The sequence below is a fragment of the Rhinatrema bivittatum genome, chromosome 2 (assembly GCF_901001135.1).
Source record: "Rhinatrema bivittatum chromosome 2, aRhiBiv1.1, whole genome shotgun sequence".
NCBI classification, from domain to species: domain Eukaryota; kingdom Metazoa; phylum Chordata; class Amphibia; order Gymnophiona; family Rhinatrematidae; genus Rhinatrema; species Rhinatrema bivittatum.
This window is the reverse complement of record NC_042616.1, coordinates 809744140-809772079: the sequence shown is the minus strand read 5'-3', so window position 1 is coordinate 809772079 and position 27940 is coordinate 809744140. Positions and strand designations below refer to the sequence as shown.

Below are 27940 nucleotides of genomic sequence, written 5' to 3'. Positions count from 1 at the left end.
AGCTGATGACAGGGCAGCAGGCGGCAGCGGAACTGTAGCAGACCGGAGGCTGAAGCAGGCTGTAGCTGAAGTGGGTTCTGTAGCAAACCGGAGCTGAAGTAGGCTGTAGCTGAAGCAGAGTCTGTAGCCAACCGGAGGCAGCAGGCTGAAGCGGATTCGTAGGCAAACCGGGGTCAGAGGCAGGCAGCAGGCTGAAGCGGAGTCGTAGGCAAACCGGAGTCAGAGGCAGGCAGCAGGCTGAAGCAGAGTCGTAGGCAAACCGGAGTCAGAGGCAGGCAGCAGGCTGAAGTGGAGTCGTAGGTAAACCGGAGTCAGAGGCAGGAAACCGTAGAGAAACAACAGGAGCGCAACTCAGGACAACTAGGCAGTTGTGAACCTCGTTGCAAGGCGATGAGAGAGAGTTTGAACGCTGGTTATATCGGGACCTGGGCATGACGTCATCAGCACGGGCGGGGCCAGGCTTCCGGGAGTTGAGCGCTGAAGACGGGCGTCCTCGCGCGCGCGCGAGACTGAGGAGAAGCAGGCACGTAATGGCGGCCGCCACGTGGAGTGAGAGAAGCCCCCAGGGTCTAGCGTCGGCGGAACGTGGCGGTTCCTGAAGCGGAGGTATGCAGGGTTGAGCCCAAGGTGAGGGGAAGCGGTGGCGACCGCAACAGTACCCCCCCTTTACGGCCCCTCTTGAGAGGCCCGGGCTTCTCTGGATGGACTAGATGGAACTGCCACAACAACGACTTGTCCAAAATGTTGCGGCTGGGTTCCCAGGTGTTGTCCTCATCGCCGCAACCTTCCCAAGCGAGTAGATACTCCCACCTGCGGTTGTAGTAGCGAACATCAAGGACTTTGCGTACCTGGTAGGTGGGGTCATCGTCAATGGCGGTTGGTGAAGAGTCCGGAGGTTTGCGGTGATAGCGGGAGAGGACTACGGGCTTGAGCAGGGATACGTGGAAGACATTGTGAATACGAAGTGAGGATGGCACTCTTAATCGATACGAAACTGACCCCACTCTTTCGGCGACCTGGAATGGTCCACAGAACCTGGGCGCAAATCCTCGTGAAGGAAGACGGAGGCAAATGTTCTTCTTGCTAAGCCATACCCGGTCTCCTGGCTGGTAAGTAGGAGCTGGTCGTCGGTGGCGGTCAGCCGCTTGTTTGGCGGAAGAGGCTGAGCGAAGTAACTTGTTCTGGGTCCTCCGCCACAATGTTTGTAGCTGGCGCGCTGTCAACTGGGCGGCTGGTGAGGCGCTGGGAGTATCGAGTGGAAGTGGAGGCCTCAGCTGCTTTCCGTAGACTAGCTGGAAGGGTGAGAGTCCGGTGGCTGTATGGGCTTGATTGTTATAAGCGAATTCCGCCCAGGGTAATAGCTCCGACCAGTTATCTTGTCTCTCATTGGTGAAGGCTCGAAGGTAGGTCTTCAGAGACCGATTCATCCTTTCGGACTGGCCATTACTCTGTGGGTGGAAAGCTGTAGAGAAACTGAGCTTCACCTTGAAACATTTGCAGAGGGCTCTCCAATAGCGTGCAACAAATTGGGGTCCTCGGTCAGACACAATATCCTGCGGAAGGCCGTGTAGCCTAAAAATGTGCTGGGCAAAGAGGAGAGCTAGTTCGGGTGCAGAAGGTAATTTAGGCAGCGGAACTAGGTGTACCATCTTAGAGAAGCGGTCGACGGTAACCCAGATAACCGTTTGACCGTGGGACGGGGGTAGGTCCACCATGAAGTCTGTAGCAAGATGGGTCCAGGGCTCTGTAGGGACCGGCAGAGGCTGTAAGAGACCGCACGGGGAACCAGGACTGGGCTTTTGACGGGCGCAGGTGGGACAGGAACTCACGTAAGTGCGCACATCTTGACGGATGTTGGGCCACCAGTAGAAGCGGTTAATGAATTCCAGCGTTCTCTCACGTCCTGCATGCCCTCCAGTGAGGGAGTCATTGGCCCAGCGTAGTGCTTTTAAGCGATCTCGTCGAGGAACCACGGTCCTATCTTGGGAGAGGACCGTCAAGGCGGACAGGCGAACCTTACTAGGATTGAGGATATATTGAGGGAGTTCTTGGTCTTCCTCGGCGAAGGAGATTCGAGAGAGAGCATCCGCTCGGAGATTCTTGGCTGCCGGCCGATATTGTAAGACAAAGTCAAACCAGCTGAAGAACAGGGCCCAGCGGGCTTGGCGAGGGTTTAATCGTGGTGCCTGGGATAGAAACTCCAAGTTTTTGTGGTCTGTGTACACGGTGGTCGTGTGTCGGGCCCCCTCGAGCCATTGCCTCCATTCTTCAAAGGCAAGTTTGATCGCCAGCAGCTCTTTATCGCCGATGGAGTAATTGATCTCGGCGGGGGAGAACTTCTGGGAGAAGTAGGAACATGGCAGAAGCTGCCCAGAGTCGGAGTGTTGACTGAGGACTGCTCCGACGGCAATGCTAGAGGCGTCGACCTCAACAATAAAGGGTCTGGTGGGATCTGGATGACGGAGACAGACGTCTGAGAGAAATGCTTCTTTCAAATCGGAGAAGGCGGTAACTGCAGCGTCCGGCCAGTTCTTGGCATCGGCTCCCTTCCGAGTCAGGGCCGTTAGAGGAGCAACCCGGTGCGAGTATTGGGGAATAAAGTGTCTGTAAAAGTTAGCGAAGCCTAGGAATCTCTGGAGGGCTTTGAGGCCCTTATGTTGTGGCCACGTAGTTATGGCAGCTACTTTTTCGGGGTCCATACGGAAGCCTGTAGAGGAGATGATGTACCCAAGGAAGGGCAGGGACTCTGCCTCAAAAACACATTTTTCAAGCTTGGCGTACAAGTGGTTGTCTCGGAGAGCTTGCAAGACTTGCGCGACGTGGCGACGGTGTGTCTTCAGGTCCTTAGAGAAGATGAGTACGTCATCGAGATAAACTATGACGTGAGAGTGGAGCATGTCGCATAGAACTTCGTTCATGAGGTTCTGGAAGACGGCTGGGGCGTTGCATAGTCCAAAGGGCATTACCAGGTACTTGTAATGCCCATCCCTGGTGTTAAAGGCCATCTTCCACTCATCCCCTGGGCGAATGCGGACAAGGTTATAAGCCCCTCTGAGGTCAAGCTTGGTGAAGATGCGTGCTCCCTGAAGGAGGTCCAACAGCTCAGGGATCAAAGGAAGCGGATACCAGTCTCTCTTTGTGATGGCATTCAGGCCACGATAGTCTATACAGGGACGGAGGGAACCGTCCTTCTTAAGAACATAAGAAATTGCCATGCTGGGACAGACCATCAAGCCCAGCATCCTGTTTCCAACAGAGACCAAAAACCAGGCCACAAGAACCTGGCAATTACCCAAACACTAAGAAGAACCCATGCCACTGATGCAATTAATAGCAGGGGCTATTCCCTAAGTATAATTGATTAATAGCCATTAATGGACTTCTCCTCCAAGAACTTATCCAAACCTTTTTTGAACCCAGCTACACTAACTACCTTCTCTGGCAACAAATTCCAGAGCTTTATTGTGCGTTGAGTGAAAAAGAATTTTCTCCGATTAGTCTTAAATGTGCTACTTGCTAACTTCATGGAATGCCCCCTAGTCCTTCTATTATTCGAAAGTGTAAATAACCGAGTCACATCTACTCGTTCAAGACCTCTCATGATCTTAAAGACCTCTATCATATCCCCCCTCAGCCGTCTCTTCTCCAAGCTGAACAGCCCTAACCTCTTCAGCCTTTCCTCATAGGAGAGCTGTTCCATCCCCTTTATCATTTTGGTTGCCCTTCTCTGTACCTTCTCCATCGCAACTATATCTTTTTTGAGATGCGGCGACCACGAAGAAGAAACCGGCTCCGGCAGGCGAGCGAGAAGGGCGAATAAAACCCTTGGCAAGGTTCTCCGTCACATATTGGGACATGGCAGTAGTCTCGGGCAAAGACAAAGGATACACCCGGCCACAGGGAGGCATGGTGCCTGGCAGTAAGTCAATTGGGCAGTCAAACGGCCGGTGTTGGGGAAGTATTTCAGCCATCTCTTTGGAAAAGATGTCAGCAAAACCCAAATATGGTTCAGGCAGCAGAAGCGAGGAGCAGAGGTTTCGGTGGCCGGGGGAGTTGCAGACAATGTTCGAAACAAAAGGGACTCCATCGGACCAACTGAAAGTTATCCCACTGTATTGCTGGCGAGTGTTGCCGCAACCAAGGTAGTCCAAGCACCAAGGGGTGCACAGCTCACTCTAGAATTAGCAGAGAGATCTCCTCCGAATGGAACAGACCGGTTTGGAGGGTCACAGGGGTCGTGGAGCAGGTGATGATCCCGGGGAGCAAGGTGCCCCGAATGGATGAAATCCGCAGAGGGGGGACCAGCTGTAGCGTGGGGAGAGATAGCTGGTTCACCAAGTCGGCCACGATGAAATTCCCCTCCGCACCAGAATCAATGAATGCGCGGATCTGAAGTTCCCCACCAGGGTATTTCACCGTTACTGGCAGGGTACAGAGAGGAGCTGATCCTGTAGAGCCTAGGTGTAGCTCCTCGGTATAACCTAGGCACGGTCGTTTCCCGGACGTTCTGGGCAATTAGCGAGGAAGTGCCCCTTGCCTCCGCAGTAGAGACAAAGGCCTAGCGAACGGCGTCTCGTCCTTTCCTCAGGGGTCAGTGGAGACCTGCCCAACTGCATGGGATCCCCACTGCTGACTGGGGTCGGAGGAACCTTCGGAGCCGGGGTTCTGGAGGCAGTGGACGACTGTGGCGACGTCTTACGATGGGAACGGATCTCCTTATCCCGCTGCTGAAGGCGTCGATCCACCCTGCCAGCAATGTCAATCAGGTCATTCAAGTCCTCCGGGAGATCCAGACCTGCCAACTCATCCTTGATGCAACTGGCAAGCCCCTCCAGGAAGATTCCCCTAAGGCAGTCATCGCGCCAACCAACTTCCATGGCCAGCGTGCGAAAGTCTATGGTGTAATCGGCCACCGAGCGTGTCCCTTGCCTGAGGTGCAAGAGATCTGAGGCTGCTGTGGTCTGGCGTGCAGGATCGTCAAAGGCGAGGCAGAAGTTGAGGACAAATTGCTCTAGATTCTGTAGCAAGGGATCCTGACGCTCCCACATGGGTGAAGCCCAGTCGAGGGCCTTACCGTCCAGTAGCGAGAAGATATACTCTACTTTCACTGCGTCCGAGGGAAACTGCGCAGGTAGGAGGGCAAAACGGACGTAGCACTGATTGATAAAACCACGGCATGTCCTGATATCTCCGGCATAGTGGGTAGGTGCCGGTAACTGGGTTACTGAAGCTGAACTGGGTGCCGGTGCCGGAGGAACTGGAGGCGGCTCAGGAGAAGGAGCCTCCAGACGGGAGACCAGCTGTTCCACGGTAGCAGCGAGTGTGTTGATACAGTGCTGTTGCTGCTGGAGGCGCTGTGCCATCCCTGGAATGGCCTGCAGGCTTGGGTCCTCCGCCGCGTCCATGGCCTTGCAAACTGTTGCAGTCGGACACTGCTGGTGAGGTAGTGGACCCTTGGGCCGGCCCACCGAGGGTGACGGGGTAGGCCGGGAGGCGGAGCCTCAGACAGGAGGTGTTCACCCGGGAACCAGGAGCCCCCCAGGAGGAGCCCGTAGGGCCCTGGGACCTCGGGACTTGGGGAATAGTCAGAGAGTCCAGAGGCAGATGTGTGCTTTGACCGGGACCAGAGTAAACTGGAAGTATAGGAAGTCCAAGGTACCCGGGAAGCAGGAGCCGGCAGTACAGGGCTGAGGGCCAGCTGATGACAGGGCAGCGGGCGGCAGCGGAACTGTAGCAGACCGGAGGCTGAAGCAGGCTGTAGCTGAAGCGGGTTCTGTAGCAAACCGGAGCTGATGCAGGCTGTAGCTGAAGCAGAGTCTGTAGCCAACCGGAGCTGGAGCAAGCTGTAGCTGAAGCAGAGTCTGTAGCAAACCGGAGTCAGAGGCAGGCAGCAGGCTGAAGCGGAGTCGTAGGCAAACCGGGGTCAGAGGCAGGCAGCAGGCTGAAGCGGAGTCGTAGGCAAACCGGAGTCAGAGGCAGGCTGAAGCGGAGTCGAGGGCAAACCGGAGTCAGAGGCAGGCAGCAGGCTGAAGCGGAGTCGTAGGCAAACCGGAGTCAGAGGCAGGCAGCAGGCTGAAGCGGAGTCGTAGGCAAACCGGGGTCAGAGGCAGGCAGCAGGCTGAAGCGGAGTCGTAGGCAAACCGGAGTCAGAGGCAGGCAGCAGGCTGAAGCGGAGTTGTAGGTAAACCGGAGTCAGAGGCAGGAAACCGTAGAGAAACAACAGGAGCGCAACTCAGGACAACTAGGCAGTTGTGAACCTCGTTGCAAGGCGATGAGAGAGAGTTTGAACGCTGGTTATATCGGGACCTGGGCGTGACGTCATCAGCACGGGCGGGGCCAGGCTTCCGGGAGTTGAGCGCGCGAGACTGAGGAGAAGCAGGCACGTAATGGCGGCCGCCACATGGAGTGAGAGAAGTCCCCAGGGTCCAGCGTCGGCGGAACGCGGCAGTTCCTGAAGCGGAGGTATGCAGGGTTGAGCCCAAGGCGAGGAGAAGTGGTGGCGACCGCAACATCCTGGAGACAGGTTATGGATGCTCCCTGTTTTTTTTAAAAATGTCAAACATTTTTTCCTTTTAATCGGGGAGTTCAGCCCATTAATGTTCCAAGAGTATATTCGTGTAGCCATAAGGAAATTAAGGTACCTGAAAATGGTAGCCTACGATGCACAAATATGAGATATTTGGCCATGGGGTTCCCAGCCTAACCACACGATGCCAGAAGTGATTCAGTATATCCCTTGACATTAGTCTTATTATGCCCTTAATGGTTACTAACACTATGTCCCCATCCAACTGGTTCATCTCCCCGGATTTGTTCAACTTTATCCTTATCGGTGTTCCTTGACTGTTGTCCATCTTTTGGTGTCCCATCTCCCCCCTCTCCCCTCCTAACCCGTAACCCCTCCTTTCTGATCGAATAGCCCCTGCTGCAGGGGCTATACTGGGTCATGTGATCTGTGTGCTGGGGTGCCACGCCGCCTTCTAAGAAACCTTAACCTGCAATAATGAATCATAACATTCTAAAACACGGTAACCATGAAACAGTCAAACAATCAGCACTTTGCTCTCTACGAAGCCTCCAAAACTTAAGAAAGACATCCTTAAGAAAAGCCTTAAAAAATGGTGCGGGTCATCCATTGCTCCTACCATGTGACAGGGGCCGGACAATGGCCCTGATAGCCCCTGTCACATGTTAAGGGCAAAGGGCCATTGGTGCCATTTTGTTTACTGGCAGCTGACAGCCCGAGAGTGGGAGATCGTTCCCAGGACCCCCGCTGGACCACCAGGGACTTTAGGCAAGTTTTGGGGGGGTCGGGAAGGTGGGAGATTGTAAATAATTAGCTCTAAAGGGTAAGGGTGGGTTTGGGGTTTTTTTTTTCTGTGTGCCCTTTCTCCCCCCCAAAACGATAAGAAAACCCCACGAAAATTTTGTGGGGTTTTCCTATCATTTTCGGGGACCCCCGATACATGACGGATTAGAAAATATCGTATGATATTTTCATCCGCCAAAAAAACGATGCACATCCCTAGTCACTATAGACATGAGCCAGCTATGACCGATCAAGTCCCAGAGAAAATGGCTTGCTTTTATCGAGTAAATCAATGGTTTAGGCGGTGTGGCATCCGGAGCTGTGCGGAACGCGTCCTGCTTAGCCCAAGCACATCTTGTGACCTCTCCCCATCCATTTTTTAAGTGTCTAAATTTAGGCATTCAGCAAGGGCAAATTTTTATTTATGCAGATCTAAACACTTGACTGTTTTAAATTAGATGTCTAGATATTTTAAATATTGACTCCTGTATCCCTAGCAGTTCTTCACAGTTACATATAAGGTGCTCGACATTACCTGAAAATCCCCTCTGTCTGATCTCCGTTCAGTGCCAGCACCTCCTCGGACAGGCGAGTTTGCACCCAGGGTAGTTGCCTCTCGGGGTATCTTTCCTTCTGCATGTTCATGATCTCCTGCAGAGAGCTTCCAAACATCGAGGGACTGAACACTGCATTCCTCGCATGCCGGATCTCCTCAATATTTGGCTTCTTCAGACCCTGTAGTTTTAGACAGAATGAAAACAAAACTGATAAACACAAACTGTATGCACACTGATCTGATACAGCGAATAATCAAGTATGGATAAATAAATAAAACGAAGTCATCCAGCCTGAGTGAATAAAGGTAAATGCCAGAATGTTATTTTCCCATATGTCATTTTCAAATCATGGTTTTCCACTTTTATGGGCTGCCCTTTTATCTTCAAACACATTCCTTTAGAATGATGCCCAACTGTCGACCCCTGTGTACCATGGAACAATTTTCCATGGAAAGTGAAGTGTAACTTACTTTATTTAGCACTTCGAATCAAGAAGTAATATAGTAGCTGTGGGTAGATAAGGACCTCTAGACCACCCATTCTGCCCAGTTTCCCCTGCTATCTGTGCCACTCCAATCATCTCTTTCCCTTGCCTTTTCTTCTAGATCTATCAGTTTGGGTTACTGGTAAGTCCAGGCATCTATTACCCTTTCAGTACAGAAGGATCTCCTGAGCCTCCCTCCTTCCAATCTAGAGGCAAAATTTTAAACTGACTGCTGTGCCTGCAAGCTGATTTTCAAAGAGGAACTTGCTATGGAGCAAGTGGTCACCTTGTGTATTTTGTAAAGGGACAAAGTATATCAGGAAAACTAGGCATGGGGACTTCAGAATGAAATCCCTGCATGTATGTCACCTGGCCTGCCCTATCCTTGCCCCTTGTCACTGCATCGAGAGGGGCCATTTTTGAAGGCTTTTTCCCCCATCTTTGAAAACTACCACCTTAATGTCAAGACCTCTTATCATTTAGGGGACAGTTTTTTGGGGGAACTTGGCAGTTTCCTGCTGCTCCTTTTGGCCTTCCAGCTCAGTTGGAATCAGTTTCTGTTGGGCTTCGGCTTCATGAGTCTTCACTCCACCACCCAGGCTGTTTTCCCCTATTTTTACATTCCCTTCCCAAGTCCTTGGCCAGGAGCCATAAACTATCACTCCCTCTAGGAGCCAGCTGATGTAGCCTCTAAATCTGGCCACTAGGTATCACTGTTCAGTGGACTGAGACTCCCTCTGCCCCAGGGTCTGAGAATGCTACCTCTGCAGCATCCCCAGCTTGCCCGAGTAACAAAAGCAGATTGTGAGGAATTGCAAAAGGCCCTTGCAAAATTGGGGGATTGGACATTTAAAAAGCAGATGAAATGTAATGTGGACAAGTGCAACTTGATGCACAATGAAAAGAATAATCCCAACTACAGATACATGATGCTGAGTTCTGTATTGGAAATCACTACCCAGGAAAAGGACATTGAAATCTTTGGCTTCAGTGTGCGGCAGCAGTCAAAAAAGCAAATGGAATGTTAGGAATCATTTTTGGAATTACGGGTCAACAAACAAATCATAGCAGATATCTGCTACAATCAAAATCAATTACCCCAATATTGACTGGGTAAATGTAACATCAGGACTTGCTAGAGACATAAAGTTCCTGAATGTAATAAATGACTGCTTCATAGAGCAATTGGTTCGGGAACCAACAAGAGAGGGAGCTATTTTAGATTTAATTCTTAGTGGAACGCAGGATTTGGTGAGAGAGGTAACAGTGGTAGGGCCACTTGGCAACAGTGATCATAACACTGTTATGTGCACCCCTTCGTGCAGCCACCAAGTGCTACAGCCTCTATCTCCGTCCGCCCATCCCCTCTTACCCACCAGGACTTCCCTCACAGCAGCAATCTCCCCCTCCTACCTCCTCCATTCTCAGCTCTCACTTCAGCTTAAAAAACTTAACAGCTTAAGCTGTTAAGCGTAGAAAACCTACCACCCCCAACCCCCTCCAGCATAGGAGGTTGATTCCCATAATGACTTCCCCTTTCACACAATTCCTTGGGCTATCACTCTTCTCTTTAACACTTTTCAATGCCCAATCCCTTATAAAAAAAACCCATATCCTCAATGTCTATCTATTGGACTCACAATCGGACATCTGTGCAATCACGGAAACCTGGCTGAAACCCACAGACATAGCTTTAACCAACTACCTCTACAGCTTTATGATCTTTTCTCAGTTCCTAGACTTAAAAAAAGAGGCGGTGGCCTTCTCTTAGCAGCAAAAAAAGAGCTAAGATTAACTCTTCAGAATACAAAACCTGCTTCCAGACTCGAAATCGCTCTCTTCAAGTCAAAACAACTACAAATCTGCCTAATCTACACCCCACCTGGACTCCTAGACTCAGATCCTTCTCCCCTCATCGAGCTCATCGCCAAACACATCAACACTGACGCCCCAGCCATCATCATGGGAGACTTCAACCTCCACGTCAATTTGACTCCTCACTCCTTGAATTGCGAAGCTCTACTATCTTCCTTCAAGGCCATGGGTTTCACTCAAATCATCAACAGTCTCACGCACAAAGCTGGTCATACCTTGGATCTCATCTTCATAAATTCAGGCCTCACCCAAACGTCCCCGCCCCGATGCCACCCAATCCCGTGGTCCGACCACTGGATGATCACCACTGACCTCTCCATCAGGGAAAACCCAGCCCCCCCTCCCCAAAACAACAATCCATTTCAGGAAACCCTGTTCCATGGATGACCTCAGCACCTGTCGACGGAACTAGTTAACCTCGATCTTTCCAACGCAGACTTGGCCCTTGCCTCATGGTTCAACATTACCAACAACTAGAACCCTGCCTCCTAACTTTTAGGAAAAGACTTAAGACTTGGTTATTCAAGCAAGCTTTCCCAGACACAATTTAATGACACAATCCAAGGACACAATCCAAGGACTCCTCTAAAACATCCAGCCATTAATCATGCCATTTGCACATAACTTGTAATTTGACTTGTATATCGTTTAACCATTTTATTCTTTCCTATTTCTTCCTCTTCACCAAGTTTTGCTACCCTTGTTAATTGTAACTGTACCTTCGGTCACCTCAGTTCTAGTTTGATGTATTTAATGCACTCCCGTTTCATGTAAACCAGCAAGATATGTTCTCATGATTGCCGGTATATAAAAACCTTAAATAAATAAATAAATGTGGCAGATAAAATATGTTCCCTGACGACAAAAGAGTTAAATCTTTACCTCAAGAACAAAAATCCCTGGTTCACACCAGAACTGAAAAAACTCAAACAAGAACTAAGACACAAAGAACACTCATGGCGCAAGAAACCCTCCACAGCTTCATTAGCTGGGTACAAAACTTCCATGCACAGCTACAGAAATATCATCCTCCGCACAAAGAGAGATTTCTACACCCGCAAAATATATAACTTCTTCTTTGACGCCAGGGCCTTGTTCTCCTACATCGCAGATCTTACAAATCCTACCCCACCTGCCATCCCCGACGACCTAGCCCAATCCAAGTCCTCAGAACTTGCTATATATATATATATATATATATAATGTATCGCTTTAACCATTATGTAAGTTACCATGTTACAATGTAAAATAAGCAGTCTCTGCCTTATTTGTTTATTTTCATTTAAACCGATGTGATATTTTGATCGAATGTCGGTATATAAAAGCAATTAAATAAATAAAAATAAATAAATATATTCTTTGAGAAAAAAATCCCCAAACTCATAGCTCTGCTTGTCTCCACAAAGATACGGCCACCTCCCCCCCCTTACATCTCCACCATCGGTCAGAGAGCAAACTTTGAATCATTCGAACCCACTACCTCCCTCAAAATAGAAACCATTCTCAAGAAGATGAAACCCTCTTCTCATCCGACGGACTCTATCCCCTCAAAACTACTGCTCACCATCTCAAACACGATCTCTAAGCCACTCGCAGAAATCATCAACTGCTCCCTATCACAAGGATTAGTACTGGATTCTATGAAACTCGCCACTCTTAAACCGTTACTAAAGAAACCCAACCTGAATCCTATGGACCCTGCTAACTTTCGCCCCATCGCTAACCTCCCATTTATCGCCAAACTCATGGAGAAAATTGTCAACAACCAACTCTCAGAATACCTAGATGAACACAAGATACTCGCCCCAGCCCAATTTGGATTCCGTAAATCGCTTAATACTGAATCCCTCCTAATCTCGCTTACAGACAGCATCCTCATGGGCCTTGAAAAAAATACATCTTATCTTCTGGCACTGCTCGATATTTCAGCTATGTTCGACACCTTGAATCACTATCCTCATCAACCGTCTCTCAGACATCGGCATCTCAGGAACAGCCCTCAAGTGGTTCAAGTCTTTCCTCTGCAATAGGAACTTCAAGGTCAGAATAAGTAACAAAGAATCTCACCCCTTCAAGTCTACACTTGGAGTCCCGCAAGGATCTTCTCTCTCCCCTACTCTATTTAACATTTATCTCCTCCCCCTCTACCAACTCCTCACAAATCTAAAGGTAACTCACTTCATCTACGCGGACGACGTGCAGATTCTCATTCCAGTTACAGAATCTATCTACAAAACCCTCAACTTCTGGAATAGTTGTCTACAGTCTATCAACCTCCTCCTCGCCAGCCTTAACTTAGTACTCAACACATCCAAAACCGAACTACTGCTCATCTTACAGGACGACAATGAACTGGCGGTCAAAAACCTCCCTTCACCCCAAACGACCTCCATCACCCATGTGAGAGACCTCGGCGTAATTCTAGACAACCATCTGAACCTAAAAAAATTTGTCAATAACACCACAAAAACTTCCTTTACAAACTACAAATCTTAAAAAAGCTGAAACCCCCCCTATACTTCCATGACTTCCGCATGGTACTCCAAGCCATCATATTCTCAAAAATAGACTATTGCAATTCCCTTCTACTCGGCCTTCCCACTAACACCACCAGACCTCTACAGATGCTACAGAACACTGCCGCAAGGATCCTGACCAATACCAGCAGAGGAGAGCATGTTACCCCAATTCTTAAGAATCTACACTGGCTCCCCATTAAATTCAGAATCCTGCACAAAGTCCTAACTATGATACACAAGACCATTCACTCTCAGACCACTCGAACTAAATATCCCACTTCGGCATCGCACGTCCTCCAGACCAATCAGAACAGCGTACATAGGTACCCTATATGCACCTTATGCACCCCCTGCCAATTCCTCACTTAGGAAACGCGCCTTCTCCACCGCTGGTCCCGCACAATGGAACGCTCTTCCCCCGGACCTTCGCCAAGAACCCTGCCAGCGGACATTTAAGAAAAAGCTTAAGACATGGCTTTTCAAAATAGCTTTTCCTTAAAGAACTGATGCTTCTCACAGACACTATACACCGCATGACACTTTTTCTACCACAGTTATGAATGTTCTCCCCTCAGTTATCCAATTGTTTTCTCATCATGTGCTGGTTTACCTCTCCTACCTTGTTCATGTCTATTCCATTGTTTTTTGATATAACCTTGTTCAAGCGTTCGATGTAATTCTAAACTTGGTTCTTTGTAAACCGATACGATATGTCCTTTTCATGAACATCGGTATAGAAAAAAAGTTTAAATAAATAAATAAATAAACGATCAAATTTAAACTAATAACTGGAAGGGGGAAAATAAGTAAATCTGCAGCTCTAACACTAAACTTTCAAAAGGGAAACTTTGATAAAATGAGGAAAATAGTTAGAAAAAAACTGAAAGGTGCAGCTGCAAAGGTTAAAAGTGTTCAACAGGCATGGAAATTGTTTAAAAATTACAATCCAAGAGGCGCAGTCCATATGTATTCCACACATTAAGAAAGGGGGAAGGAAGTCAAAACGATTACCGTCATGGTTAAAAGGTGAGGTGAAAGAGGCTATTTTAGCCAAAAAAAATCCTTCAAAAATTGGAAGAAGGATCCATCTGAAGAAAATAGGATAACACATAAGCATTGTCAAGTTAAGTGTAAAACATTGATAAGACAGGCGATGAGAGAATTTGAAATGAACTTGGCCATAAAGGCAAAAACTCATAATAAAAACTTTTTAAAATATATCCCAAGCAAGAAACCTGTGAGGGTGTCGGTTGGACCATTAGATGACCAAGAGGGTAAAGGGGCTCTTAGGGAAGATAAGGATATTGCAGAAAGACTAAATTAATTCTTTGCTTCTGTGTTTACTAATGAGGATGTTGGGGAGATACCAGTTCCGGAGATGGTTTTCAGGGGTGATGAGTCAGACGAACTGAACGAAATCACTGTGAACCTCGAAGATGTAGTAGGCCAGATTCACAAACTAAAGAGTAGCAAATCACCTGGACCGGATGGTATGCCTCCTAGGGTACTGAAGGAACTAAAAAATGAAATTTCTGATCTATTAGTTAAAATTTGTAACCTATCATTAAAATCATCCATTGTTCCTGAAGACTGGAGGGTGGCGAATGTAACCCCAATATTTAAAAAAGGCTCCAGGGGCGAGCCGGGTAACTATAGACCAGTGAGCCTGACTTCAGTGCCGGGAAAAATAGTGGAAACTATTCTCAAGATCAAAATCGTAGAGCATTAGAAAGACATGGCTTAATGGAACACAGTCAAAATGGATTTACCCAAGGGAAGTCTTGCCTAACAAATCTGCTTCATTTTTTTGAAGGAGTTAATAAACATGTGGATAAAGGTGAACTGGTAGATTTAGTGTATTTGGATTTTCAGAAGGCGTTTGACAAAGTCCCTCATGAGAGGCTTCTAAGAAAACTAAAAAGTCATGGGATAGGAGGCGATGTCCTTTCGTGGATTACAAACTGGTTAAAAGACAGGAAACAGAGAGTAGGATTAAATGGTCAATTTTCTCAGTGGAAAAGGGTAAACAGTGGAGTGCCTCAGGAATCTGTACTTGGACCGATGCTTTTCAATATATATATATAAATGATCTGGAAAAGAATACGACGAGTGAGGTTATCAAATTTGCGGATGATACAAAATTATTCAGAGTAGTTAAATCACAAGCGGATTGTGTTACATTACAGGAGGACCTTGCAAGACTGGAAGATTGGGCATCGAAATGGCAGATGAAATTTAATGTGAACAAGTGCAAGGTGTTGCATATAGGGAAAAATAACCCTTGCTGTAGTTACACGATGTTAGGTTCCATATTAGAAGCTACCACCCAGGAAAAAGATCTAGGCATCATAGTGGATAATACTTTAAAATCGTCGGCTCAGTGTGCTGCAGCAGTCAAAAAAGCAAACAGAATGTTAGGAATTATTAGGAAGGAAATGGTTAATAAAATGGTAAATGTCATAATGCCTCTGTATCGCTCCATGGTGAGACCGCACCTTGAATACTGTGTACAATTCTGGTCGCCGCATCTCAAAAAAGATATAGTTGCGATGGAGAAGGTACAGAGAAGGGCAACCAAAATGATAAAGGGGATGGAACAGCTCCCCTATGAGGAAAGGCTGAAGAGGTTAGGGATGTTCAGCTTGGAGAAGAGACGGCTGAGGGGAAATATGATAGAGGTCTTTAAGATCATGAGAGGTCTTGAACGAGTAGATGTGAATCGGTTATTTACACTTTCGAATAACAGAAGGACTAGGGGGCATTCCATGATGTTAGCAAGTAGCACATTTAAGACTAATCGGAGAAAATTCTTTTTCACTCAACGCACTATAAAGCTCTGGAATTTGTTGCCAGAGGATGCGGTTAGAGCAGTTAGTGTAGCTGGGTTCAAAAAAGGTTTGGATAAGTTCTTGGAGGAGAAGTCCATTAACGGCTATTAATCAAGTTTACTTAGGGAATAGCCACTGCTATTAATTGCATCAGTAGCATCGGATCTTCTTAGTGTTTGGGTAATTGCCAGGTTCTTATGCCTGGTTTGGTCTCTGTTGGAAACAGGATGCTGGGCTTGATGGACCTTGGTCTGACCCAGCATGGCAATTTCTTATGTTCAGAGTAAGTTCCATTTATCATCACGCATTGTCTTCTATCCGTCAACCAGTTTGCAATCCAGGCCACCACCTTGGCACTCACTCCTAAGCTTCTCATTTTATTCACGAGCCTCTTGTGTGGGACCGTATCGAAAGCTTTGCTGAAATCCAAGTAGATGACACTGAGTGCTCTTCCTCGATCTAATTCCCTTGTCACCCAATCAAAAAAGTCATTCATATATGTCTGACAGACCTTCCCCTGGTGAATCCATGCTGCCTCTGGTCCAGCAATGCTTCCGACTGTAGTTAGTTCACTATTCTTTCTTTCAGCAGCGACTCCATTACTTTTCCTACCACCGAGGAGAGGTTAACCGGTCTGTAGTTTCCAGCCTCCTCTCTGCTCCCACTCTTGTGAAGCAGGACCACCACTCTTCTCCAATCACTTGGCACCACTCCCGTTTCTAGGGATCTATTGAACAGGTCACGCAGCAGACCCGCCAGCACATCTCTGAGCTCCCTCAGTATCCTGGGATGAACCTCATCAGGCCCCATGGCTTTGTCAACTTTTAGTTTTCCTAGCTCTTCCCATATATTCTCTTCTGTAAACAAAGTTTCTTGTTAACTAGCGACGGTTCTTCTCCAGGGTCCTCTTTAGTGAACACTTACCCAGAACCGGTACGGTGAGTGTAACAATCGCTTTATCAATAACGTGGAAGACCAAACTCTTCACATGCAGAAGACCGGTTTATATGGTCAATGAGGCTATGGCAAGGGCAATTCGGCCAGGCAGTGGATCTCCGTGGATAGAGGAGATGATCAAGGGTGTCTTCCTGGGAACGAATGGGAGCTGCAAGTGGTCGATGAGTGCTTTCATTATGAAACTGCCCTCGGAGCCAGAATCGACCAAGGCATGGATGGTAAATTGTTGGTTATTCACAGAAATAGTCACCAGGTGGAGCAGTTAAGGAGCTGGGGTTGTGAAGCCTAGGATCCCCTTCCCACTAGATCCTAGGCTCAATAATTACTGGCTTTACTGGGCACTGCATGAGCCTGGGCCTGGTCCCAGCAAAGTAAAAACAGAGCCACATCTGGTGTTGTCGTTGCCAATCTTCAGGGGTGAGTCATCCCTGGCCAAGCTGCATCGGCTCCTCAGAACAAGCCTGAACTGCTGCTGATGCTGGAGGTGGAGAAATGGGGTGCTGAAACCAAGGAGTTAGTGCAATCAGCCTGTGGAGGTGTTATGAATCTGGCTGCTGGATACTCCCGTTGAAGGAGTTAGCAATCTGTTAGCGATCACCCCGCCAGGGGGGCGGAGTTAACAATCTGTTATGAATCTGGCTGTTGAGTTAGCAATCTGCTAGCGCTTACCCCGCCAGGAGGGCGGAGTGAGCAATCTGGTATTGATCAGCTCCTCCCAAGGGGAGGAGATAGCAGTCTGATAAGCTTGGCGCCTGTAGGAGGAGGAGTTTAGCAATCTGTTACGGATCTTGCCAAGGAGTAGCAATCTGTTAGTGCTCTGCTCCCCCAGAGGGAAGGAGTAGCAACTGTATGCTTTGTTCCTGTAGAAAGATGAGCCAACATCCTGTATGATCCCCATGGGGAGATAGCTATCTGATATGGATCAGCTTCCGCAGAGAGAGGAGTAATAGTCTGATGTGGGTTGGCTCCCACAAGGTGGCAGATGATAATACCGCTCTATTAGTGTAAGGAGTAACACTTAGTAGAAATAGTGAATCCCTGGGCCGATGGCAGATGACAGCACCCTCAAGTGGAGATCCTGAGAGGGACCACCGGCTAGGCTGGAGTATTGAGACAAACACAGATAGTTCTTTATTAGACTGGAAGTGGAACCACCAGAGGTGGCAGTAGTGAATTGATGTGTCCGGCAGGGCTGAAGTCCCTCTGATAATGGAACTACGATCTCTGAGTTGCTGAGCTGTAAGGAGAGACTATAGGTAGTGAGTAGTCAGGGTGTACTGGGCATAACCAGTGGTAGATGATACACTCACAATTGTAGATATCTGTAATGTCTTCTTATGCAACAGAGAGTCTTCAGTATTCAGGAACAGGAGTCGCAGGCAAGTACTGGTTCCTATAGGCAGTCTGAAATAGAACTCACAATAACTGTGTATGGGATGGCTTCTGGAATAGAAGAGAGGCTAGAAGAGATTTAGGAACGTAGGTCCTCGTGGAGCAAGTACCGGTTCCTATCTGTTAATCTGTAATAGTAATCCATAAGATATAGGTATGCGATATCTTCTGAGGAAGAAGAGAGTCTGAGAAAGGTATTAGGAACATAGGCCCTCGTGGAGAGAGTACCGGTTCCTATCTGCAATCTGCAATAGTAACTCACAATCTCCGTACCTGCGATAACGTCTTAGACTGAAGGGAGCCTTAGAGATTAGGAATAAGGGCCCTCATGGAGCGAGTACTGGTTCCTGTCTGTAATAGGACTCACTGTGTTCATGTCTGCGATCGCCTCCAGGCAATAGGAGTCTTCTGAGTCTTCGGGAACGTAGGCCCTTGGGGAGCGAGTACCGGATCCTGTCCAACAATCTGAAATCAAGAAGAGAGAGAGCGGAGCCCCCGAGGAGTGGGTACTCCTGGTAAGTTTGAAAGGGCCGAGCAGTGGAGAAAGACTTCCCCTTGCTGACTTGGAACGTAGTTGCAAGTAGCGTGGATTGCCGAAGCAAGTCCTGTTGGAGTTCCTTGCTAACTCGTTTGTAGTTATCAAACAAAGACCTTTTAAATTGAAAATGGATGAAGTCACTACGGGGGGATGCCCCTGAGGTTCGCGCCCTTGCTGGTACAAAGTCTGGAGCGCGCGCCTGCGCACGCTCTTACATCATCAGGAACATGGCAGATCCGTAGGGTCAGGCCAGCTCGGGGATACCGGGACCAAGAGGCGGGGAGAAGCCGCGGCTGCATCTGTCCATCTAAGCCGAAGGGAGTCACCACAAAGGTAGAGGGTGGAGTGAGGGCGAGAATAGGCAGATACGCAACAGCAGTGGACAGAGCGCCCTGTATCATTGCTGGGGGCAACAGCTGATTCTTCCGGTCAGATCAATAAGGCCATCCATGGATTCCGGGAGTTTGCAAGAAGCCAGCTCATCTTTTATTTGTGAAGACAGGCCTTCCATAAAGATGCTGCAAAGACTGTCCTCTCCCCAGTTAAGCTCCGTGGTCATGGTCTGGAATTATATTGCATAGACCATCAAGGTCCAGATGCTCTGACACAAGTGGTGGATGTCCGAACTCACTGTGGCTAGTCGCCCTGGTTCACTGAAGATGAGTTTAAAAGCCTTGACAAACTGTTGTAGTTCTGCAGAAGGGGGTCTGCTTGCTCCCACAATGGGGAGGCCCAGGCCATGGCCGTCCCATCCAACAGAGACAGCACAAAAGTGGTATTGATGGAGTCACTAGGAAACAGTGCTGGCTGAAGGGAGAAATGCATGAAACATTGTTTCAAAAACCCACAGAACTGCTTCGGATCCCCAGTGTACCTAAGTGGGGCTGGTAACTACAGGATAGGCAAAGCGGACACGGCTGGAGGTGATGTGGCTACTGTGGGAGGCAAAGGAGTGGTCAAGGCAGCCATCATGAGGTCTAGGAACTGCTGCTGTTGTAGAATCTTCTGAACTAGGCCTGGAATGACCTGGAGGCCTGAGTGTCCACTGGATCCATTGCCTCAGCAATCTGTTGCAGAAGTGGACTCTTGGACCAAGGGGGAGTTGGCGCAACCTTCAGGGAGGAGTTCTGCAGATCCCTATCATTGGAATGCAGAGCTGGCTGAAGCAGAGGCCCAACTGAAGCTTCACCAATACCAGCCCTTGTTCCCCTTAGGTTGAGTCTTTGGGTGCCGGGGCTGGCTGGACTTAGGTGCAGGCCTCTGTGGAGGTGAAGATTTGTCACATAGAATATGTTGCAGGCCAGCACAGTAAGAGAAAGCAGTGGTCAGGGCAGGTAGCAGACAAACAGAGTCAGGTTCAGGCTGTGCTCAAGGTAGGCAGAGTTCTCAGAGTGGAGGTTCAGGCAGTGGTTGGGCCAGGTAGAGTTCAAGCAGCATCAAGGTCCAATCCGAGGTCAAGCCAGAAGTCCTATCCAAAGTCAAAGCCAGAAGTCCGATCTAAGGTCAAAGCCAGAGGTCCGATCCAAAGAGACAAGGAATGAAGAGGAGGACGAGGGGCCAAAGGAGCAGGAAGGGACGCTGAAGACGGACAAGGAAGACTGTCCAGGAAGACAAGACCTCAAGATGAACCAGAATGCCAACGGTACCAGAAACAATACACAGGAACTCAGGAACACAGCAGGAACAGGAACCAGGAACAGGACTCAGGAACCAGGAACAGAGAGGCAACGCACTTCTCTAAAGAGACGACCTACATCCGAGGCATTGGAAGGGTCTTGGCATCTGCCCTTTATAATGCTGGTCTGAAGATGTCATTAGGAGGCGCCTCCGAGCAGTTTCCACCATTGGCCCTTTAAATGTAGTGCAGTCGGCACACGCACGCCCTAGGGAAGGCAGGGCCTCGAGGTCTTGGCGCATCCTGCCTCATAGGAGAGCAGCCAGCTGGAGTGGTATGGTGTGGCTTCCTGCCACGTTCTGAGGAGGGCCTCCTGGACTCCTGTTGGCGCCCAATTTTGGCGCCTAGCAGGAGTCCAGAGGCAGGCATAGTGGATGGCCTCATCTTGCTGGGGAGGCGCGGTATCGGGAGGCTGTGAGAACAGGCCCGGTCTGGAGATAAGAGCGACAGGCTGCGGGACGGGTCCGTGGTCCGCTGAATGCAACAAGAGCCTCCTCGCCCCCACCTAGTCTATCCCCTGTCTCTCATCTCCCCAGCCTTTCTCTTCTAACATCCTCTGCTTCTCCTTAATCTTTCAATATCCAGCATAGCTTCAACAGCAGGGGAGGAAGTCTGACACTTCAAGCATATCCAGCATAGCTCTCTGCTTCAACGGCAGGGGAGAATGTCTGATACTTCAAGCATACCCAGCATAGCTTTCTGCTTCAACGGCAGGGGAGAAAGTATTCAAGCATATCCAGCATAGCTCTCTGCTTCAACGGCAGGGGAGAAAGTCTTCAAACATATCCAGCATAGCTCTCTGCTTCAACGGCAGGGGAGAAAGTCTTCAAGCATATCCAGCATAGCTCTTTGCTTCAACGGCAGGGGAGAAAGTCTTCAAGCATTTCCAGCATAGCTCTCTGCTTCAACGGCAGGGGAGAAAGTCTGACAGTTCAAGCATTTCCAGCATAGCTCTCTGCTTCAACGGCAGGGGAGAATGTCTGATACTTCAAGCATACCCAGCATAGCTTTCTGCTTCAACGGCAGGGGAGAAAGTATTCAAGCATATCCAGCATAGCTCTCTGCTTCAACGGCAGGGGAGAAAGTCTTCAAACATATCCAGCATAGCTCTCTGCTTCAACGGCAGGGGAGAAAGTCTTCAAGCATATCCAGCATAGCTCTTTGCTTCAACGGCAGGGGAGAAAGTCTTCAAGCATTTCCAGCATAGCTCTCTGCTTCAACGGCAGGGGAGAAAGACTGAAACTTCAAGCATTTCCAGCATAGCTCCTGCTTCAACGGCAGGGGAGAAAGACTGAAACTTCACTTTCAATGCATATCCAGCATAACTCTCTGCTTCAACGGCAGGGGGAATGAAGAAAAGTGGATCTATATACAGACAACCAACAAGGATTGAATTACATAGTCTGGGTAAACAAATAAGCATGGGTGTAGCTTGCTTATTGCGGCGGTTACTACCCCTGACTAATTAAGCTGGATATTTCATTTAGATGCATCTCCAACACTGCTCTCTACATTAATGGTGGGGGTGGAAGGGTAATAGAACCAAAAGGTTACTAAGAGCCAAGAGAAACAGATAAGTATGAAAAAAAAAGTGTGAAACTTGCTGGGCAGACTAGATGGGCCGTTTGGTCTTCTTCTGTCGTCATTTCTATGTTTCTTTTAACTCCTCTATTTCTATTTCTCCTCCTCACATTCCCCAGTTCTTTCTTACCCCAGCTGATCCCCATTCATACTCTCACAGCCCCTTCTTTTTCTTCCAGCTCTTCCTCACATTACTCTTTTCCCTCTCAATCTCCTGTCTTATTCTCCCCCCTCCCACCAGTGATCTTGCTGACCGGCAGGAGGAGGAGAGTGGTGGTGCCTCAGGCTGCTTCCTCTTCCTCTGCCATTAGAAGCTGCAGTCAAGCTTTGAACTGTGTGGAACAATATAGTGCTGTGAGGTTCAAAGTACTAATCAGGCCCCAGTGATAGAGGAAGAGAATGTAATCACTCTTTTTCTGCTACTCAGGTGGATCAGTAGGAGAGAGGGAGAATTGGAGAAGAGTTGCACCTGCCTATTCTGTACCTGGTTTCTGGTTCCTGTGATTCTGTGGGAATCTGACAATTTTGCAGCAATGGTTCAATTTTGTAATACAATGACAACATGGGATACCAGGGGCCATGAGTATAGCATTCTTACTCTTTTATAACTCTCTTAAAAGGCCACTGCCTTACAATTGTAGAATTAATGAAACAATGAGTTACTGCCCAAGCTGTACCTGTTCTGTAGATAAATGGATGATATCAGTTTCTAGTGCTTTAGATCTGACACCTTTCATCAGCATTAAATTCAGTTGAAACTGAAAGATTATTCTTTTCAGTTATCTCAAAGTCAGTGACTATCATGACCAGTGGTACATAGCAAAAGGACTCATTCACAGAAAATGTATTTCTGGTGATAAGGGGTCTCTAAAGATTTACTCTTCAGTGCGAGAATATAGATTCAAGCAGTAGAACTGCACTAATACTTTTAGAAAACTGTAAGCCTTTAATCAGGTTCTTCCATGCAAGGCAATAGGTGTTAGTAAAAGTCACTGACTTCTTGCTCATTCAGCAAAGAACTGCTCTTCCGCATCATGGAAGAATTAATGCTATTTTTCAGCTGCTCATCCAGTCATGAAGAAAAGAAAAAGGTGAGGATAGATGATTATGGAGAGACAGAGCTCTCAATACCACACAGAGCTTACCACCTGAGAGAGGTTAGACTTTTGGGAGACTTTAATACTATTAAAAGTGGCAGCCATGACCTACTATCTCCCTTTGCTCTCTCACCACTGCCTACAATTCCTGCAGTAAATACACGAATCATGAGAGATTTGACCTGGCTTTGCCTATCACTAAAATGTTTCCCCATCTTTTCCATCAGGGAGGCTATTTTTTTTGCATTTTGGAATCCGCCCGTTGAATTATCCCCACCTTTATGTGGGAGACTTCTGTGGATTGTAAAAGTCCTCTGGAGCATGCTCAGAATCAGAGGGAAGGAGGACTTGAAAAGAGTTGGAAGGAGAAAGAAATTGCTGTGCTGAGGGTCTTTGCTGCTGTATTGAGTGGACTGACCAAGAGAGGAGTTTTTGAAGATTTGTAGAGTTTTTGTACTTTTTGGAGTTAAACCAGTATTTGAAGGAAGGGAAACCTCCTGGTGTCTGGAAGGGCTGGATTCTACATTTCTGTTGCCTTTGCTTATGGTCAACAGCAAGGGTGAAAGAGTAGGAAGATTTTTGAGATCCTAGACTTTGCTAACTAATAGGGGGATTCATCATTCCGAAATGTTTGAGCCGCGAAGAAAAAAGGGGCGGAGAGCGAGTGTGCATTTTTGCCCACTGTGGTTGCGGCGCGGCGCACACTATTGCCCCCATAGCGCCACCATAAAAGGTGGTGTTATTTCCGGTGCTACTGCCGGCGATAATGTCTAAAACATTTTTGCCTGCAGCGGTACAGTAAAAAATATTTCCCTAACCCCATCCAAACCCCTCCCCTTTCCCTCATTTAAATTTAACGCCGCAATGCGATAGTTGTACTCTACACCACAATAAGCATAACTATAATACTATGTGTGATAAAACTACCCGTGTAAGTACCTTGGTACAATTGGTCATGATCTACTTCGCTAAATGACTATGTATAATGATATATTGTAACCGAACCTTTAACGGCACCTGTTAGAATGTACTATAGTACACTTTTGCCTACATTAAATATGTGCCTACATGTAAACCGTTGCGATGGTATTTAACTTAGCAACGGTATAGCAAAGTTTTTAAATAAATAAATAAGTTGTAACCCCTACATAGCATTGTGATAAATGACCCTATTAGTCTTTGACTTTATCTGTTTAGAAGGCTAGTATTTTTTTGAACAAGGGATTTAGCACCTTTTTTCCAGTCTTTGCATGCTGGAGTTACAAAGCTACTATCCTACCCTCCAAAGGGAAAGGATTTTGGAAATGGTTGCTGGTGCAGGGTTAAGAAGAACATCTAGGAGGAATGTCATGGATAAAGTGACAATGGGGCAGATTTTAAAAGTTAGGCACGCGGCCTACATTTGTGCACGCTACCCGGCGCAGCCGCGCGCATATTATAAAATCAGGGGTCGGCGCGCGCAAGGGGGTGCACACTAGTGCAACTTTTGCGCGCGCCGAGCCCTCGGGGAGACCAGCTGGCTTTCCCCGTTCCCTCTGAGGCCGTTCCGAAATTGGAGCGGCCTCAGAGGGAACTTTCCTTCCCCCCCCCCCCCCACCTTCCCCTCCCTTCCACTACCTGACCCAACCCCCAGCCCGAAACCCCCCTTACTTTTGTTGTGGAAATTACGCCTGCCAGAGGCAGGCATAACTTGTGCGCACCAGCTGAGTGCTGGCACGCGATCCCCCAGCCCAGCGGCCATACAGAGGCCTCTGGCCCTGCCCCTGACCGCCCCGTCCCTGCCCCTGGAATGCCCATTTTTTCAAGCCCTGGAACATACACGCATCCCGGGGCTTTATGCGCGCCGCCGGGGCTTTTAAAATCTGCCCCAATGTTTTTTCTAAATTTGATTTTCTTGATGCTATTTCTCATTTTTTCTGTATTGGCTTGGATTCTGGTTTTTAAACTCAAGTAAACTTTTTGTTGCACACCATTGCTGTGATTTTTCCCCAGGCTTGAGTGGAGTAAGTGGTCCCCTCCTGAAGGATTCCCCTGCCCAATGAGTTAACCAGTGGATTGGAACTTAATGAGGATGAATGCAGACATGACCACACCAAGGGCCCAGGAGGTTAAGCTTCCTCCCTGCTGGATGGACCCTGGCATTTTAGCTTCCCGGTTTCAGCCAGCAAGGCAATTGGGAGTCCACTACAGAGGAAATAAAGGATCTGCTTTATCTGTAAATTAGGAGGGTAATATTTAAAAGCATTTAGCTGGATAACTCAGAAAGTATCTGGCTAAATGAAAATTTGGACACTCATGGAATGCCATTAACTTATCTGGTTAGAATTTAGCTGGATAAGTAAGAGGCGTTCCAGGAGTATAATTGCAAGGAGTTGAGTTAGCTGGATATTCAGAGTTAGCCAGAGTTAACTCTAGTTGGCCTATAGACCAGTCCTATAGTTAGATGGATAAACTTATCCAGCTAACTTTAAGATAGTTGGATATATTCAGCGGTGTGGTAGAGAAGCAGAAAAGAAAAAAAGACAACAAGGCAGATGGGGTGGGCCAATTGGTCCTTATGTACCATCATCTACTATATTAGTGTGGTAGAGAGGTCAATTATGTTTTGGACATATGACTCTATCATGATAAGACAGAGGAAAGAAGAAGATAACAGGGCAGGACTTGTTAGGTTTCCTCAAGTCTTCTAGCTCCCATATAAACAGCTTTAAAGAGAGTGACTTGCAAAAAAGAAAGCAGAGCTTTCCAGTATAAGCCTGATGACTAGAATTTAGAGAAGCCTGAGGGCGGAAGAAGAAAAATAACAAGAGAAGAACAATTAGGAGTTCTGACACTAATGGATTATATAGCTTGCAGTAACATTTACTTTTAACATTCATTTTCAAATATGTAAATTTCATGGCTATTATCTCTACTGGCAGGATAGATATGACATTCCTGTACAATCTATTATAGCCTCGTCTATTTACTGGAGCAAAAGGCCAAAGATAAATCATGATGCTGCTTTAGTGTTTTTCTAGCTGGTAAAATATTGCTAATGTATTACTGGCCTATCAGCAACAGAAGTTTCACTCTTAACTATGCAGTTTATTAGTTATTAACACTCAACAATAAAAAAGGCACTGGCAAAATCAAAAGTAAATGAAAACAAGTTAAAGATTCTGCAGAAAATCTACAACAGCAAAGATTGTACTGTTAGTGAAAGTGAGATACTGGGGCAGCCACATAACTGCTTTGATTTGTTTAAATGTAAAAGCCCCTTATTATTTACTCACAGCTCCTCCTTAATGGAAAGAGCTGTCCAGCTGTCTGATTATGTCTTAGAAACATAGAAACATGATGGCAGAAAAAGACCATATAGTCTATCTAGTCTGTCCATACACCCAAATACTTCAGCTTTACAATTCACATCACATCTTCAGAGATCCCCTGTATATCCCTTGCTTTCTTGATTTCAGATATTGTTTTTGTTTCCACCACATCGACTGGGAGGCCGTTCCATGCGTCCACCACCCTTTCTATAAAGAAATATTTCAACCTCATCTCATGACCCCTAGTTCCAGGGCTTGCTTTCTGTTGCAAGAGGCTCACCTCCTGTGCATGGAAACCTTTGAGATATTTGAATGTCTCTATCATAACTCCTCTATTTCGAGCACGGAAAACATGCTTGGATATAATTTTACTGCCTGGTAATTTAAAGGGCTGAGTATAACAGATGTACAGAAGTTGACATACATACATGAATCCCAAACAATATCTTTTCAGAAAGTGACTAACATTTTAATACTTCTAGTCACCTTTGTTTTGGTCTGTGGTGCCCTTTATGATTGACACCTATTATCCAACCCAGTGATTACTTTTACTCTCACTTTACTCAATCTTGCAATACAGAACCTCTCTCGGCATCCTTTATTCAGAGCTGCAGTTTCTTCTATAGTACCCTTTACTTATGCCTTAGACCCCCACAGTAGGGGTGGACTGTAAGAAAATACTAGCCCGGGGGATGATAGGTTCCAAATTAAGAGTTACCATCCAGGAAAAGAACCTGAGTGTCATAGTGGACAATACCTCAATTCAGAGTGTGGCAGCAGTCAAATAAAAAGAAACAGAATGTTAGGAATTATTAGCCAAGGAATGGAGAATAAAATGGCAAATGTCATAATGCCTCTGTATCGCTCCATGATGAGGCTGCACCTAGAGTACTGTGTGCAGTCCTAGTTGTCGCATCTCAAAAAAGATAAAGTTGCACTGGAGAAGAGTATCTAAAATGATAAAAAGGATGGAACGATTCCCCTACGAGGAAAGGCTAAAGAGGTTAGGGCTGTTCAGCTTGGAAAAGAGATGCCTGAGGGGGGAAATGATAAGTCTATAAAATCATGAGTGGAATAGAATAAGTAAATGTAAATCGGTTATTTACTCTATCAAAAATTACAAAGACTAGAGGACACTCCATGAAGCTAGTAAGTAGCATATTCAAAACAATTAGTGAAAAATGTTTTTCACTCAATGCACAGTTAAGCTCTGGAATTCATTACTGGAGGATGTGGTTCAGGCAGTTAGCGTAGCTGGGTTTAAAAAGATTTGGACAAACTCCAGGAGAAGAAGTCAATGAACTGTTATTAACCAAATAGACTTAAGGAATAGCCACTACTTATCACTGTGCGATAGTAGCATGAGTGCGATAGTAGCATGAGTGCGATAGTAGCATGAGTTGGGGTGAGGGGGCATAAAGCCCCCTCACCCCAACTCGCCTCAAGTTTCAAAACTACCCTTCACCAATATAGAATAACCACCCTCAAAACAAAAAGAGACTACTTTTCAGCTAAGATCCACCAATACATGTACAACCCGAAAGCCCTTTTCAATTATGTTGCCAACCTCACCAAATCCTCTCAGCCCACTATCCCTGAGAATGATGCCTCCACTAAGAGCGAAGAAATCGCCCAGTATTTCCTCACAAAAATCACCAACATCCTCCGCAGATTTCAACACCCTTCTCCATCCACCTCCCCTTCCCCCTCCCTCCAACCTTCCCCCACTTCACCCACCCTCCAAACCCTTGACCTGACTTCCGCTAAAGAAGTGGAATCTATTCTCAGAAAACTCAAACCAGCTTCCCACCCTTCAG

The 27940-nt window shown here is 47.2% G+C and overlaps 1 protein-coding gene across 3 annotated transcripts in view; it reads right to left on the bottom strand.

Annotated features, from left to right (window-relative positions):
- ARHGAP39 (Rho GTPase activating protein 39) overlaps window positions 1-27940 on the bottom strand; it is a 725782-nt gene that overhangs the window by 125676 nt on the left and 572166 nt on the right. For all 3 annotated transcript variants that reach the window (XM_029592209.1, XM_029592211.1, XM_029592212.1), the window contains one exon: window positions 7845-8044. In XM_029592209.1, the coding sequence (XP_029448069.1) occupies window positions 7845-8044 (200 nt within the window). The remainder of the gene's footprint in view (window positions 1-7844; window positions 8045-27940) is intronic.